General features: G+C 43.1%; 2 protein-coding genes across 2 annotated transcripts; one reads left to right on the top strand and one right to left on the bottom strand.

Annotated features, from left to right (window-relative positions):
* Window positions 1-29: 29 nt before the first annotated feature.
* On the top strand, window positions 30-965 carry LOC121463586 (olfactory receptor 6C4-like). The gene has a single exon (XM_041675842.1). The coding sequence runs from the start codon at window positions 30-32 to the stop codon at window positions 963-965; it is 936 nt and encodes a 311-aa protein (XP_041531776.1).
* Window positions 966-15,265: 14,300 nt separating this feature from the next.
* LOC121455722 (olfactory receptor 9) lies at window positions 15,266-16,204 on the bottom strand. Its single transcript, XM_041663361.1, has one exon. The coding sequence runs from the start codon at window positions 16,202-16,204 to the stop codon at window positions 15,266-15,268; it is 939 nt and encodes a 312-aa protein (XP_041519295.1).
* Window positions 16,205-16,700: the final 496 nt, after the last annotated feature.

Genomic DNA, 16,700 nt, shown 5'->3' with positions numbered 1-16,700 from the left:
TTCAGCTTTATGAGGCACAAAAGTCGGTGATGAAAAATCAGACTCTGACCGAATTCATTCTGCTGGGACTCACAGACGCCCCAGAGCTTCAGGTCTGTGTTTTCCTGTTTCTCCTGCTCACGTACATCCTCAGCATTGTGGGGAATCTCACCATTATCCTCCTCACACTGCTGGATTCCCACCTCCAGACACCCATGTACTTCTTTCTCAGGAACTTCTCCTTCCTGGAGATCTCCTTCACATCCACGTTTACTCCCCGGATACTCTTCAGCATCTCTACAGGAATCAAGACCATCAGCTTTGCTGGCTGCTTCACGCAGTACTTCTTTGCTATCTTCTTTGGAGCCACTGAGTTTTACCTTCTGACGGCCATGTCCTATGACCGCTATGTGGCCATCTGCAAACCCCTGCACTACACCACCATCATGAACAACAGGGTCTGCTCCCTGTTGGTCCTCTGCTCTTGGCTGAGTGGCTTCCTGATCATCTTATTCCCAATCATCTTGACCAGTCAGCTGGATTTCTGCGCATCCAATGTGCTCAATCATTATTACTGTGACTATGGGCCCCTCATAGAAATCGCTTGTTCAGACACAAGGCTGCTGGAGCTCTTTGACTTTGTCTTAGCGGTCGTGACCTTGATAGTCACCCTGGTGCTTGTTATTCTCTCGTACACCCACATCATCAGGACCATTCTGAAGATCCCTTCTGCACAGCAGAGAAAGAAGGCCTTTTCCACATGTTCTTCCCACATGGTTGTCATCTCCCTTTCTTACGGGAGCTGCATCTTCATGTACATAAAGCCTTCAGCAACAGAAGGAGTTGCCTTCAATAAGGGTGTGGCTGTGCTCAATAACTCAGTTGCCCCTTTACTTAACCCATTCATTTACACTCTAAGGAATAAGCAAGTAAAACAAGCCTTCAGTGATGCTGTCAGAAAAGTACTGCATCTTCACTCCCTTTAGTGGCCTGATAAAGAATGAAAATGTGGGGGTGATGTTCAGGATCTTTCTCCTCTCCTCTGAAGTGACTTCTCAGGTAAGCTGGGTATGGCTGGTGTCCGCAGTCTGTTTCAAACTAGTTCAAGACCTTTCTGATATCTACCTTTGATGAAAGAGGCAGAAAATTATATTGGTAGACTGTATACAGAATACAGCTAGTTAAACTCTTTTGCTTGTCATAAATTGGGGGAGCAGTCTAATGACTGCACCTATATTATTCCCATTATCTTCTCTTAACTCTTCAATCAATAATTATCAAAAGTGTAAATACACTGTGTCAGAAATTCCTACCTCTTTCTCAGAAGGCATTACTATATCATATACAAAATTCTTTTTTCTTCAAGACAGGGTTTCTCTGTGTAGCTTTGGAGCCTCTCCTGTAAGTAGCTCTTGTACTCCAGGTTGGCATCAAACTCACAGAGATCCACCTGCCTCTGCCTTTCAAGTGCTGGGATTAGAGGTGTGCACCACCGCCGCCCAACTTGAAGATTCCTTTCTGGATCACTTTTCTTTGGGCTTTGGACAATTTCATTTCTCGAGTTTCTTACTCTGATAATTCTTCAGATTGCCTCTCTGCCTGAGGAGATGACTCAACAGATAAAGTGCTTGCTTTAAAAACATGAGGACCTGGATGCAGATTCCCAGCACTGATGTAGTAGCTGGGCATGTTGACTTGTACCAGTAACCATAACATACAAGACGGGGTCAAAGATGAGCTGATTCTAGATATTCACTCTCTAGAATGTAAAAGGTAAGCCACAGGTTCAGTGAGAAATCCTGTGTCAAATGGTAAGGTGGCAAGCAATTGAGGAAAGACTCCAGATGTCAACATCTGACTGCCACATTCTCATAGAAAAGCAAGTGCACACAGACACACACACACGACAGAGACACATAAAACACACACCCTCACACATACATGCACACCACAGACAACACACACACAGAGACACAGATATCTTGGAAAGCCATCTCCTATTTTCCAAGATTGGGTTCCTTGTGTGCTCCCGTGAACATTTCTAACTGTTTTCTGAGAACAAACTGAAAATTGTCCTGATGAAATCATCTGGACTCTTTCTAAAGGAAGACTCAGAAAAAGGAAAATCTTAGCAATCTTGGCATTAATAGATATCTGTTAAGAGACAGAGAGAAGCAAGGGTGTGACTGAGATTTAAAGGGTACATTTAAAGATGATTTCTGGAGAATCATTTCTGGGATGAATATATAGGATGATTTGCCGTATTCTATTATTTCCACATTTTCCAGTACTCACGGACCCCTGGATGCTTCTTTGACTTTGTCAGTCATTGTACTCACTGCAGCCTGAGTTCCTGGACAAGCAGAGCCATCTGGCATCTAATACTTCAGGTCCCATTTTCCTCATGACCACTCCTCCTACTATTATCCTTTGCGAATAAAAGCCACCCTGAACCTTGGTGGTTCTGACGCCTTCTCAGAAGCCTCAGCCTCATATCCTGGGTGGATGCTCATAAGGGCTCAGTAGTTTAGTGTCTCCCCTGCTCTTGTATAGCCCTCATACACCCTTACGTTATTTGACCTCCCTGTTCATTCCTCTATCATCTTTAAATGAAGTTGAGGTATTTCCGTATCACTAAATATTGGACATCACTTTTTCTAAGTTCTAAGAGCAACCTCAATCCTTATTCAAGTGTTAGACTCATATTGTGAAGAAAAGTCTCAAGTAAATTCTAGCCTAGCTAGTCTTCTATGGTGGACTCCTAATAAAAACCTAATCCCAAGAGCATACCTCTGGCTCCTGCTGGTATAAATCATCCAGCAACTAAAATTCTTTCAGTGTGTAGCTTCATTCCTCCTTGACTAAAGTCTGTATGTCTCAACCTAGACCATCAGGGTATTGACCCTAATATAGCAATCCCACATATACAGAGACATTTCGTTCATTGATAACTGGTTTTAAAATGATTGCTCTTGAAGTGACAGCAAGATGGAGGAGGCCAGAAAGAAATGAAGGGTGCCTCAAACACAAACTCACATGGGAATACTATCTTAATATTAATTTCTGCAGATCCTGCAGAATTGCCTCCCCATTCACTGCAAGTCTGGGCCCTTTTCTTGAAAATATATAGGTTGTTAAAGGCTTTGAACTCTCTGCTCCCCTAGAGGTAGGAGGTTGTCAGAGACTTGAGCACTGAGGGCTCTGGACTGGGGAATCTCTATGGTGCCTCACAGCAAAACATTATACATAGAAAAAGCCTGCATATCAGAGCTGCTCTAAACAGGTGACCCAAAACCATAGTTTCTATGTTATTGACCAAATACTGTACCACCCCAGGAATTCCCTCTTGTTCATTCTGAGGAAGTAATATATCAAAATCCTGTTTTAATATATTCACTTTATATGCCAATAGACTTCATCATAAAAATATAATCATATTCATGCACCCATATTGGCTTAGGATTTCTATGGCCGTGAAGAGACACTATGACCATGGCATCTCTTATAAAAGAAAACATTTAATAGAGATGGTAGCTTACAGTTTCAGAGATTTAGTCTATTATCATCTTAGCAGGGAACATGGCAGCTGGGAGTATAGCAAAATGCATACAGACAAGGTGCTGTAGAGAGAGTTGAGGGTTCTACATCTTCCACAGGCAACAGGAAGTGATCTGAGACATTGGGTGTGGCTTGAGCATATATGAAACCTCAATTCCCGCCTCCACAGTGACATACTTCCTCCGAAAAGGCTACACCCACTCCAACAAAGCCACACCTCCTAAGAGTGCCATTCCCTTTGGTAGTCATTTTCTTTCAAACCACTACATTCCACTCCCTGGCCCCCAAAGGTTTGAAGTCATATCATAATACAAAAATGTACTCAGTTCATCTTCAAAAAGTCCCTGTGGTAGTATGAAAGGAAATGGCCCCAAAGTGGCACTATTTGGAAGTGTGGCCTTATTAGAGGAAGTGTGTCACTGTGGGCGTGGGCTTTGAGGTCTCATTTGTTCAAACTTCCCTCAGTGTGACTGTCAATAGACTTCCTGTTGCCTGTAAGATGTAATACTCTCAACTCCAGCGCCATGTCTGCCTGCACGCCATCACACTGCCTGTCACGATGACAATTGTCTCACCCTCTGAAACTGTAAGTGAGCCCCCTAATTAAATGTTTTCCTTTATAAGAGTTGCTGTGGTCTGGAGCACTGGTCTGAGCTCCCAAAGTCCAGTCAAAGAGAGGGAGGAGCAAGAATATGAGCAAAGAATTCCCACTGAAACAGCTTACCTGAGCCTATGGAAGCTCGCCAACTCTGATCTGCCAGCAGGGAAACCAGCATAGGATCAAACTAGGCTTTCTGAATATGGGTGACAGTTTTATGGTTGGGACAGACTACAGGACCACTGGCAGTGAGACCAGGATTTATCGCTACTGCTTGTACTGGCTTTTTGGAACCCATTCTCTTTGGAGAGATACCTTGCTCAGCCTAGATATAGTGGAGAGAGCCGTGTTCCTGCCTCAAAGCAATGTGCCAGACTTTGGTGACTTTCCATGTGAAGCCTTATTTTCTCTGAGAAATAGAAGGGGGTGGGAAGGGAAGGTAAAGGGAGGTGGGGGAGGGAAGAGAGTGGGAACTGGGATTGGTATGTAAAATGAGAAAAGATATTTTTAAATAAATTAATTTTAAAAAAAGAGATCCTGTGATCATGGTGTCTTTTAACAACAATAAAATCCAAACTAAGACAGTCCCCAGAGTCTATCATAGTCTCAACAATGTCTAAAAGTCCAAAGATCAAAGTCTTTTCTGAGAGTCTTTTAACTGTAATCACCATAAAATCTAAATCAAAACACAGATCACATACTTCCAACATACAATCACACAGCATATACATTACTATTCCAAAACATGGGGAAGTGAGCATAGTGAGGAAATACTGGAGTAAAATAAGACTGAAAATCAACTGGGAAAACTTCAAATTCTTCATCTCCATGTTTGATGTCATAAAAAAATAATAATAAACCTTCAGATCCCCAATTCTTTTCAACTTTGTTGACTGCAACACACTTCTCTCTCTTGGGCTGTTTCCACTGCTTGTTAGCTACTCTTCTCAGCAGGTATCCCACACCTCTGGCATCTCCAGCATCTTGGGGTCTCCAAGGCAATTGAGGGTTCAGCTGCACACCTTCACACAATGGCCTCGCTGGGCTTCCATACAGGGATGTCTGACACATGCCTGGTCTCAGCAGCTTTCCTTGGCTGAGGAGGCAATTTCATAACCCTTTTCTTAAAGTCAGAACCACATGACCAAAGCTGCCAAACTCTGTGGCTTACATGGCCCCCTTGTTCAATTACAACTTCACCAACACTCTGTTTTCAATCATTTCCTTCACTGCCTAAGCTTGGCTGGCCTGAAACTGGATCTGTAGACAAGCTGGCCTCGAACTCACAGATCTTCCGATTATCTCTTCACCTGCTTTCTATTTTTGATAGCTCCCTTCACTTTCTTGGAACTTGCTCTGTAGATCAGGCTGGCGTCCAACTCAGAGATCCACCAGCCTCTGCCTCTGGAGTGCTGTGATGAGAGGTGTGCGCCACCACGTCCATCTCTAATCCCTTTTCACAAGTTGGAAATAAAGCAGTGTGGGATCTTGTCCTGAGGGAACTCCCTTTATTCCATTTTTCAATCTCCATTTTTTCTGTATAAAAAAAAAAAAAAAAAAAAAAAAAAAAAAAAAAAAAAAAAAAAAAAAAAAAAACCTAAAATGAAGAAAGTTCTCCACAGGAGCACAGTCTGCTCCTGTCTCCCTCCCTCTCTGTAGCTCTACATCTGCCTCTCGTTCTCACTCTCTTTTCAACATGTTTTCCTTTCCCCAAACCCAGCAACACGATTGGTGAGCCAGGTTCAACAAGTGCTGTTTGTGCCCCAAGGTAGTCTCAGTTTGGACACAGACAGCATGAGCAGCTAGCAACTAGCAAATTCATTCCACTTTCCATTCCAAAACTCTTATAATGTAACAGCAATTCCAGTGCAAAGTCCAGATAGGAACTACTAGGGTCAGGGGTTGAAGACTTAAAACACAGATCTGTAAGAGTCTGGATTCTCAAGGCGGGGCATCAATAGTCTAGATACAAGTAATGGGTGATTGGCTCCCTCTAGTGGCACACAGTATTCTTGCATGATTACATACACCTTGTTATACAGATTTTTAAAATAATAACTATAAAATATTTTAAGAAAGAAAGTAAAACAACTTCAACTTTTCTTGTGATTGAATCACTGCTTGAGAAATGATCTAAACAAGAACGGTCTTCAAATTCAAACTTCTATTTTTTAGAAAATGTCAAACACAACCATATCTCTTGCCGGGCACAAAAAAAAAAATCAGTCTAAAGGGATTCAGATACTTTCTTTAGGGGGGGGGGGGGATTCAGATACTTTCATGTACAAACTTAAACTTTGAAACTGCTAGGGAAACATAGGGAAACACTTCAATATATAAGCATGGGCATGTACTCTAAAGAGAGCTCTGATAGCACAGGAAATAAGTGCAAAATTTCATAGATGGCAATGGATTAAAGTAATTCCACACAACAAAGGAAATAATCACCATCTTTTAATTGCTAAATATATATCACATAAAATATTAATATATAAGATATAGAAATAACTTTAAAATTCAAATACCAGAAAAAAGACTATCCAGTCAATAAATGGACTAGTGAAGTAGACAGTTCTCAAAAGAAATACAAAAGTCCGAGGGCTACTTGGAAAATGTTCAACATCCTTAGCCATCAAGGAAATACAAATTTAAGTTGTTTTGAAATTCCACGTCACCCTAGTCAGAATGGTTATCATCAAGAAAACAAATGATGACAGATTCTGTCAAAGTCGTCAGGAAGGAAGGATCCTTATGTCACAGGTGAGAATGTAAGCTCATGCAGACACTGTGGGAATCAACATGGGAACCAACAAACAGCAAGGCAAAGAAGGCAGGTCTAGCTCAGCTTACAATTCAAGACACCACAGTCTGTCACGGCAGGGAAGGCATGCTAAGATACACAAAGATTAACAAAGTAACAAAAATTAACAAAGCTGATCATTTTAAACTAGAATAACAAGTAAAAGACTCAAACAAGATCATAAGTGACAGGTAAATATGATATTATAAGTAAACTACAGAAATGTGAACTATTGGAAGACCTTCTTGAAACATTATACATCAGCTACTTGAATGACCTAGAAGAAATGTATTATCCATCAAGACTGATTTGGGACAAAATTGTAAGTCTAGAAAAAAACTGTGGTGAGTAGGGACATGGAGTCAGCAACAGACTCCTAAGAAATAAATGATAAATGTTTGAGGTTATAAAGTGCCAGTTACGCCAATGTGATCCTTCAGCATGTTCTGAGACGGCATATGGTACCCTAAGGATGTAGGACTGCATGTAAGTTAATGTTGAAACTATAAAATAAGGACCATTAAGGTAGCTCAGCTTGTACTTCATCACAATACTCCATTCTGCCATCGAAAATGCTCCCGTTTGTGTATAGCAATGACTCACTGGCCACCACAGTGGTGTATTCTGACATCACAACTCAACTGTAACAACATTATGATATGCGGTGACGTCACAATGCTCAATCGCAATGTCACGGCACTGAGTTAGGTTCCCAGTAACTACATCAAGTGCCTTACAGCTCTCTGTAACTCCCACTCCAAGAGACCTCTTCAAGCCACTGCACTCCTAGGTACATACCCTAGCACACACACACACATACAAACATGTACACATAAATAAAACTAAAGTTGATATATAAAAATATTCCATTTTATATAACAATAATTATGCCATTAAAGTACATGTTAATATCAAAGTTAAAATATAGTATCACCATGTTCACATTTATCAATACCGTGCACAACAGTGTCAAAAGATGCTCCATTGTGTCATCACAGTGCTCCATTGTGTCATCATAGTGCTCCATTGTGTCATCACAGTGCTCCATTGTGTCATCACAATGCTCCATTGTGTCATCACAGTGCTCCATTGTGTCATCACAGAGCTCCATTGTCTCATCATAGTGTTCCATTGTGTCATCATAGTGCTCCATTGTCTCATCATAGTGCTCCATTATGTCATCACAGTGCTCCATTGTGTCATCACAGTGCTCCATTGTGTCATCACAGAGCTCCATTGTGTCATCACAGTGCTCCATTGTGTCATCACAGTGCTCCATTGTGTCATCATAGTGCTCCATTGTGTCATCACAGTGCTCCATTGTGTCATCACAGTGATCCATTGTGTCATCACAGTGATCCATTATGTCATCATAGTGCTCCATTGTGTCATCACAGTGCTCCATTGTGTCATCACAGTGCTCCATTGTGTCATCATAGTGCTCCATTGTGTCATCATAGTGCTCCATTGTGTCATAACAGTGCTCCATTGTGTCATCACAGTGATCCATTATGTCATCATAGTGCTCCATTGTGTCATCACAGTGCTCCATTATGTCATCACAGTGCTCCATTGTGTCATCATAGTGCTACATTGTGTCATCACAGTGCTCCATTGTGTCATCACAGTGATCCATTATGTCATCATAGTGCTCCATTGTGTCATCACAGTGCTCCATTGTGTCATCACAGTGCTCCATTGTGTCATCATAGTGCTCCATTGTGTCATCATAGTGCTCCATTGTGTCATAACAGTGCTCCATTGTGTCATCACAGTGATCCATTATGTCATCATAGTGCTCCATTGTGTCATCACAGTGCTCCATTATGTCATCACAGTGCTCCATTGTGTCATCATAGTGCTCCATTGTGTCATCACAGTGCTCCATTGTGTCATCACAGTGATCCATTATGTCATCATAGTGCTCCATTGTGTCATCACAGTGCTCCATTGTGTCATCACAATTTTTCATTGCCTCAATGGTTCATTCCAAATTCAGAGATTCAATGTGATGTTACAATGCTCTCTGGTGACATCACAATTCACTAATTAGACTTGATAATGCTCTTTTCTGCCATCACAATGCTCTGTTTTTGTTATGTAATAGTGCTCAGTTTGCTGTTACAAAAATGTATGGTAATAACACAACTTAACCATAATATCACAATCCTTGCTTTCTCTTCACAATGCTCAACTGTGTTATCAGAATGCCCCATTTTTAGATAACAATGTCCCATTAAATCATCACAATGATGCATTATAGAATCACTGCTCCATTGTGACATCTGAATGGTGGATTCTGAATTACCATGCTCAACCATGGCTTCGCATGGGTGGTTGGGTGGGTGGGCGCTATAGGAATTCCTACAGCCATTAATTGCCTGCCCACTTTGGTGTGGCCTCTTATATTATAAATGCCCATGTAAAGCACAAGGTCATTCTCTCTTCCAGCTGCAGGATTCAGTTGCTGTTCCCTGTTGAAGCAGAAGACTGTGATCTGTGTGTCTTCCCCTAAATAAATAACCCTTTATTATACTCAATTCTGAGCCAGTATGGGATTTCTTTTTAGTGTCTGTCTTCATCTGGCACCCATGTGGATCCAAACTGACACCTACTGGGTCAACTGGCTTAAAAGTCCTAAACCACCCACAGCCCAGAAAGTCTCCCATCCCCACCTGCTTGGTTTGCTTTCACCTACTACACGGGTTTTTGCAAAACCCCCACCACAACAGAGTTAAGTGCACCTGGCGACTTGGAAATTTCCCAAGCTTGCGCACACACACCCCCACTGCCTCCTTACCAGACACAGAGCTATTAGCACAGCTTCTGGTTTGTGCTCCATGCTCCTGAGTTCTGGGCTCCTTGTTCGGTGTACAGAATTGATTTAATTGCTTTTAATTTGTCAAACAAAGCATATTTCTCAGTGTTTAACCAGCACCAAGGCAGGAAACCAGAGCGGCTCTGGACTGTTCACGGCACCGCCATTTGTGCCGCCTGTGGTTTGAAGTGTGAATGTGGATAATATGAGCAAAGTACAATGACATGTATATAAAAATTATATCCTGTCAGCTAGTGGCTGTTGGAGTGGGAATCTAGTTCACATCTCCTCTACTAGAGGGTATGTTCTGTAAAGACAGGTGTTGTAGAATATTAATTTAAGGTGTGTCACTTTTGTTTATGCTCTGGATCATTTGTTTAATGATGCAAAGGTGTGTTTTGGCATGTTAAGGAGCCCAGAATGGAGTATAACAAAGGTTTTGATTAAATAAAATTCACCTGTGGTCAGGAGGCTGAGTCAGCCTCTAGCTGACAGGAAGTGGTAGTGAAATCCATTCTCTTTTGTTTGCTAATTTAAAAATAGATAATTTTTTTAGAAAAATTAAAGTTTATCTTAATCCATAAAAAGGCAACTTGCAGGTAATGAGCAATAGATGCAAAAACCCTAAACACCTAAGTACAAAAAAGTGCAGTGGATTAGAAAGACATAGCACAGTGTTCTAAATGTAGGTGTCATTATACAAATGTAAAAGCACTGGATCAGGAGTCGCTTGTCTAAAGACAGTCTGCTACTTGGTGCCCAGGAAGGGAGCCATGCCACACCATGCTGAGCTAGGCAAAACATCATAGACTATCTATAGACAGGGAACAAGAGATAAACCTTGGAAAGTGTTTGTCTCAGTTAGGGTTTCTGCTGCTGTGATCAACACTCTGGCAAAGGCAACTTGTGGAGGAGAGGGTTTATTTCTGCTCACAGTTCCACAACACAGTCCATCACTGAGGAAAGCCAGGGCAGGAACGTAAACATGGCAGAAACCCCGAGGCAGAAGCTGATGCAGAGGCCATGGAGGGTGCAGTTACTGGCTTGCTCTTCATGGCTTTCTCAGTCTGCTTTCTTATAGAACCCAAGACCACCAGCCCAGGCATGACAACACCCACAATGGGCTGGGCCCTCCCACATCAATCAGTAATTAAGAAAATGCCGCACAGGTCTGCCCAGAGGTCAGGATGATGGGGAGTTTTCTCAATTGAGGTTCTCTCCGCTCCCATGAGTCTAGCCTGTATCAAGTTGCCTTAAAAACCATCCATCTAGTGTTTTATGGAAGAAATGGCCCAGCTGGGGTAAGCAGGCTATATAGGCTCCATGTTCAATATTTGATACTTTACATTATTTCCTCAGACTCTGAGGTCCAAGGCATTATGGTACCTGAGCCAGGATTATTAAGTCGGCTAAAGATATAGCAAAAGGCACATCCAAGGAGTAAGAGACAATTTATTTGCAGCCAAATATGAGTGACCATGGCCCAGAAACATGGATTCAGTTTGGTCCATGAAAGTGGTTACATAAGCTTTTGTTAGTAACAGAAGAAAACAAAGCCATAAATCACGGCATTTACCAAATACACTAGTAATGACAACCAGTGAACAACTTAAAGTCAAACATGGTGCAGGGGAATGACTCTGCTGTGGTTTCAGATGCTGTCTGATGAGACTCAGCTTTCAACTGGTAAAGTCAATGCCCGACCAAGTATATTTTCCAAAGGTTTTGCCTGACAGTCACAAGGGTGTTAGGGCAGATACAGAGGTGGGCATGAATGGTTATTAAAGGAACCAAGGACAATGTGACTCTGGGTCTGTAACCACCCACGGTGACAAAGTTTCGATCAATCACCCTTGGAGAATCTTCAACTTTTTTCTAGAAACTTCAGTTTACAGAAACGTGTTGGAAATTAAATTCCTTTAAGATTCATTTCATTTTTATTTTATATATATACATCTTATGCATTTGCGTGTGCATGTGGGTGCCCATAGAAGCCAGAAGAGTGTCTGTCATACCCCCTAGAACTGGAGATATAGGTGGGTGTGAGATGCCTGATGTGGTCCAAGGAACTGAACTTTGGACCTCTGCAAGAACCTCAAGTGCTTTAAACCACTGAGCAACCCATCCAGGCCCTGATCATTAAACATTTGAGACAGAATATGTGTTGAGGAAAGAAATGAATCTAATGGGGCTGGAGAGATGGCTTCGTGGTTGAGAGCACTGACTACTCTGCCAGAGGTCCTGAGTTCGGTTCCCAGCAGCCACAAGATGACTCACAACCATCTGTAATGAGATCTGGCACCCTCTTCTGAGAGCCTGAAGGGATACATGAAGACAGAACATTGTATACATAATTAATTAATTAATCTTTTGGAAAAAGAAATTAATTTAAATGAGCTACTAAACTTTTCTCTGAATAACTGAATGATGACTGGTCACTTACTGGCCGGGGAAACCTGGGAGAGAAACAAGAGCCATTAGTCACAATAAGGTGGAAAGTGCGCTACAGAATCTAAAGGGAAATCGCCAAATATACAAGGAAAAGTCAAGGCCAAAGTTGTGTGTTTAGAAGTCACAGACACTAAAGAAAGTTTCCAGAATGGACAAGGGATCAGATATGTCAGTAATGTTGAGTAAAATGGAGACTGAAAATTGAGCGTTGTGTTTCACAACATGGTGATATTAATAACTGTGGAATGATGGGAACAAATGGAGAAAACTGGAGGTAAGAAAGAGGCCACCTGATGCATTACTCCAACTTTAACTCTAGCACTTGGGAGGCTAAAGCAGGAGGATCAACACAAGTTCAAGACCACCCTAGGCCACATAGCCACGCAGCAAGACCATCAGGGAAAAAAGAGTGGACACAGCAAGCATCCAACTATATTATGATGCCCAACTACAGGGCATCAAAGATTAAGGGGAACGTCTAGGCTACTTCAGATAACACCTCTCTTCCTCATGGGGTCAGGGGCTGGGTTTGCTTAAGCTTCTGGTATCAGAAAGTAACTAGTAAGGTCCCTGTGCTCTTGGGATTCAGTGCAGGGCAAAGCAGAGGAATGGAAGGAGGAAGAAACAAACTGACAGAAAAACAGAATGTCGGTAAGTATAAGGATGTGAACTGTGTGTTCAGAGTTGATGGTGGATGAGTGTAGGGTGTTCCTGGAATGTTCCCTGGGAGAAGCAGCTCGAAGCAGGGCCTCCAGCCTTTCTCATACTTTCTCATACTACGGGTAACATTTGGATTGTACACTCAGGTAGAACATGGAGAATTTGGGGAAATATGGAAAATGATGCACATAAAAAATGTCATTGATTTTTTTAACTACAAAATTAAAAGGAAAACAAAGTATAAGCCACTAGAGAGGTGTTTAAATACTGGTTTATGTAATAGTTCCCAAACACTGCTTGCATCTGTGAACATAATTTTCACATTAGGTTTTTTGCCTGAAAAATGGCTAACTGTCCAGACATGTAAGGCACACCTTACTCCTAGCACTTGAGAGGCAGAGGCAGGTGAATCCCTGTGAATTCGTGGCCAGCAAGACTTCTCCATAGAAAGTCTCAGGCCAGCCAAGGTTACATAGTGAGACCCTGTCTCAAAACAACAACAAAAATTGGTAAAGTTGAAAATTCATGAACTAATGATGAGAACTGTTTCATATCTAATTTTACCTTCTTAGTACCAAGTATTTCAGAATAACAGAGGCTGGGAAGTCTAGAATACGCATGCATGGATCTCTGTGTGGTCAGCTTAGATATTTGAATAGGACACAGCAACTGATAATGGGAAGAAATCTGTATATGAACAAGGGAACAGAAGCTGACAGTCACCACCACCTCAGGAAATCCAGGGCTCACCACCTCCACCGTCTGAAAGCCTCACCTTAAGTTTGTGTCCTTAGGTTCAGACCCTGGCTATCTGAAGTGGTTTCTTGGCATACATTTGGATGCCTCAGGGTATGATTCCAGCCCCCGGGTCTCACTCCAAGGAACAAGGACCCGTTTATCTTACTCGTTCCTCCTCAAGAAACTTTCAAAATAGCTGCCTATACTTTCTTCACCCTTCCTCTCTCTGGGCTGTCTAACCTCAACTGCTTCCTGACCCTTATACGTCCCTGCCCTGAAATGTATAGGAAAAAGCACTCAATTTGGCTATAAAACGTAATAAAAATTCTTGTGGAGGGTAACTGGGCAAGTATTTTAAAACCATTTCTACTCAGCCATCTTGGTTCAGGGAGTTGTACTAGAGAAAGGGTAGGTAAATATACAGAAACGTGTGAGCACATTTACCGCAATGTTCATAACAAAAGTTAATTGCGAAGACAGGACATTTCTTAAGGTTACCGGACAACCACACTGTGCGATAACACAGAGACACTGAAGGCATTCTCTGGGAGTCATGGCGCGGTGCTCAAATGTCTTCAACCGAGCAGAAACTGTTAAAACACAGTTCAGACAATATAATCTTTTTTAATTTTTATGAACTTGCATGTATACAAACGCAGAACCAAAGCAGGCAGTAGTAATTCCCCAAAGACATTATTAGCATTTTGTTGATAGATATATTTTCTTCTGTATGCAAATTTCTTACCACTAACAGAGCTGCCGTTTGCAAACTGGGAAAGAAACTTAATGCTGTTTCCAAGCCTTCCTTTCTCCTTTGGGTTTGTTTTCTCCAACTCTGCCTCTGCCTCTCCCACCTGTGACTGACAGCAGAGGGAGGGTTCGTGAGCAATCAAGAATGGGCTTTCCAAGAATCCTCCAAACAATAACGAAAGTGCATACCAGGTGAAAACAGTAAATAGTTTGTTGCAAGAAAAAAGTGTCATTTCAAGACTCGAAGGCCACATCAGACTTCAGATGGGTACAAAGGGGAGGTGTGTGCTCGACCTGAGACCAAAGGAGGGGATAAAAAGCATTTCTATCAACACAGGTGGGGAGGAAGTTAAGTAGAGAACACCAGCATCTCGGGAGGATCCAAAGAGACAGGGATCAGTCAGGAGACAAGTAATTGGACAGACCAAGCCCACAACACCACCAAGCAAGACTTGGGAGATGAACTTGCAAACCAAACAGCTACTCCCTGCCCCTATCCCTTCCCAGACATGGGAATGATGTCAGGGAGAAAGGCCTACAATAAGAACTTACTGGGAGAAGCAGGAAGATGGATGTCTCAAGAGAACAACCCCAGGAAGTCACTCAGCCACAACCAGGAATGACATCATCATACAAGCTTCTCTCAGCTGCCTTCCCCTTGACCTCCATTCCAGTCTTCAGCTCTGCTCTTATAATGAAGCCCAGTCAAGATCTTAAAGCCAGGTCCGGGAAACAGAGCTCTGAATATACCTGAATATGCACAATATACCATTGTCTTGGATGTTCACGCTGAGTGAGACAGACCATGCACAGCAGACTGCACCCTGACGCCTCAGCTTTTCCTTTTCCTTGAGAATGTCCAGGGGTCGGGCCCTTACCTCCAAGATCTTGGGAGGGAGGAAGTGGAGTATGGTCAAGGACCCCAAAGGTATCTCTTCATGAGCCGCCTCATGGCCCCCGTGACCTCCTTATTCCTCAGAGAGTAGACAAAAGGGTTGCACATGGGGGTAACAACTGTGTAGAAGAAGGAAAGAATCTGGTCTGTGTCCCCAAGAGAACCTGCCTGAGGCCTCATATAGGCAACAGTCCCAGTCCCAAAAAAGAGTATGACCACAAACAAGTGCGAGGAGCAGGTGGAAAAGATCTTCTGACGCCCCTGGGGCGTGGCAACGCCAAGGATAGCGGCAAGAATACAGGCATAAGAGGCCACAATCAACGAGAAGGGCGTGAAGATAAAAGCGACTGTGACAAAGAGATTCCCTACTTCGCCCCAGAAAGTGTTCGCAGTAGCCAGTCTCAGCACAGGCAGGATGTCACACAGGAAGTGATGAATGGTGTTGGCGCCACGGAAAGGCAGAGTGAAGATGAAGACAGAGTGAGTGGTGCCAGTGATGATGCCCGCAAGGTAAGAGACCCCCACCATGCTGGCACACGTTCCCTGGTTCATCAGGGTGGTATAATGCAGTGGACAGCAGATTGCAGCGTATCGGTCATAAGCCATGGCGGTGAGCAAACAGCATTCGGTAATGCCGAAAAGGGCAAAGAAGTACAACTGCGTGAAGCAGCTGCCACGGGGGATGGTGGGGCGGGAAGAGCGCAGGTCAGCCAGCATCCTCGGCACGATGGTAGAGGTGTAGAGGATCTCCACCAGAGAGAAGTGACGCAGGAAGAAGTACATGGGGGAGTGGAGCGCTGAGTCGGCCAGCGTGAGCAGGACGATCAGAGAGTTGCCCAGCAAGGTAACCACATAGATACACAGTACACCCCAAAACAGATGGCCCTGGAGAAAGACAAAACCTGAGAATCCCAATAAAATGAACTCTGTTACTTCCGTACCATTATCACCTCCCATTTCCCCAAAGCCAGACTAGGAAAAGAGGAGCTAGAGAGGGTGCAGTCAGCCAGAAAGAAAGGCTGCAGCAGTGAGGATGAAGAGTCGTCCATGAGAGCAGCCCAGCTTGCTGGAGAGGATGCTGAGGAGGATGTTGAGGAGGATCCTGAGTGGGATGAAGTGAAGGATGCTGAGGAGGATGCCTAGGAGAATGCTGAGGAGGATGCTGTGTAGGATGAAGAGAAGGATGCTGAGGAGGATGCTGAGGAGGATGTGTTGAGGAGGATTCTGAGGAGGATCCTGAGTAAGATGAAGAGAAGGATGTTGAGGAGGATGTTGAGGAAAATATTAAGGTGAAGGCTGAGGTGAAGGCTTAGAATTTTGGCAGCTGTTGGACATAAGAGTGGGTGAGCCAACAAAAGGCAGATAATCTGGCAGAAGAAAAGTGGGCCTGCCCAGATGCAGAAAATGAGTGGGGAGAGGCAAGAGCAGGAGACAGGAACGCAGAACCGAGGAC

This window comes from Microtus oregoni, unplaced genomic scaffold (assembly GCF_018167655.1).
Source record: "Microtus oregoni isolate MIOR12 unplaced genomic scaffold, Mior012 000001F_ref0000356, whole genome shotgun sequence".
In the NCBI taxonomy this organism is placed as follows: Eukaryota; Metazoa; Chordata; class Mammalia; order Rodentia; family Cricetidae; genus Microtus; species Microtus oregoni.
This window is presented reverse-complemented; position numbering and strand designations above follow the sequence as displayed.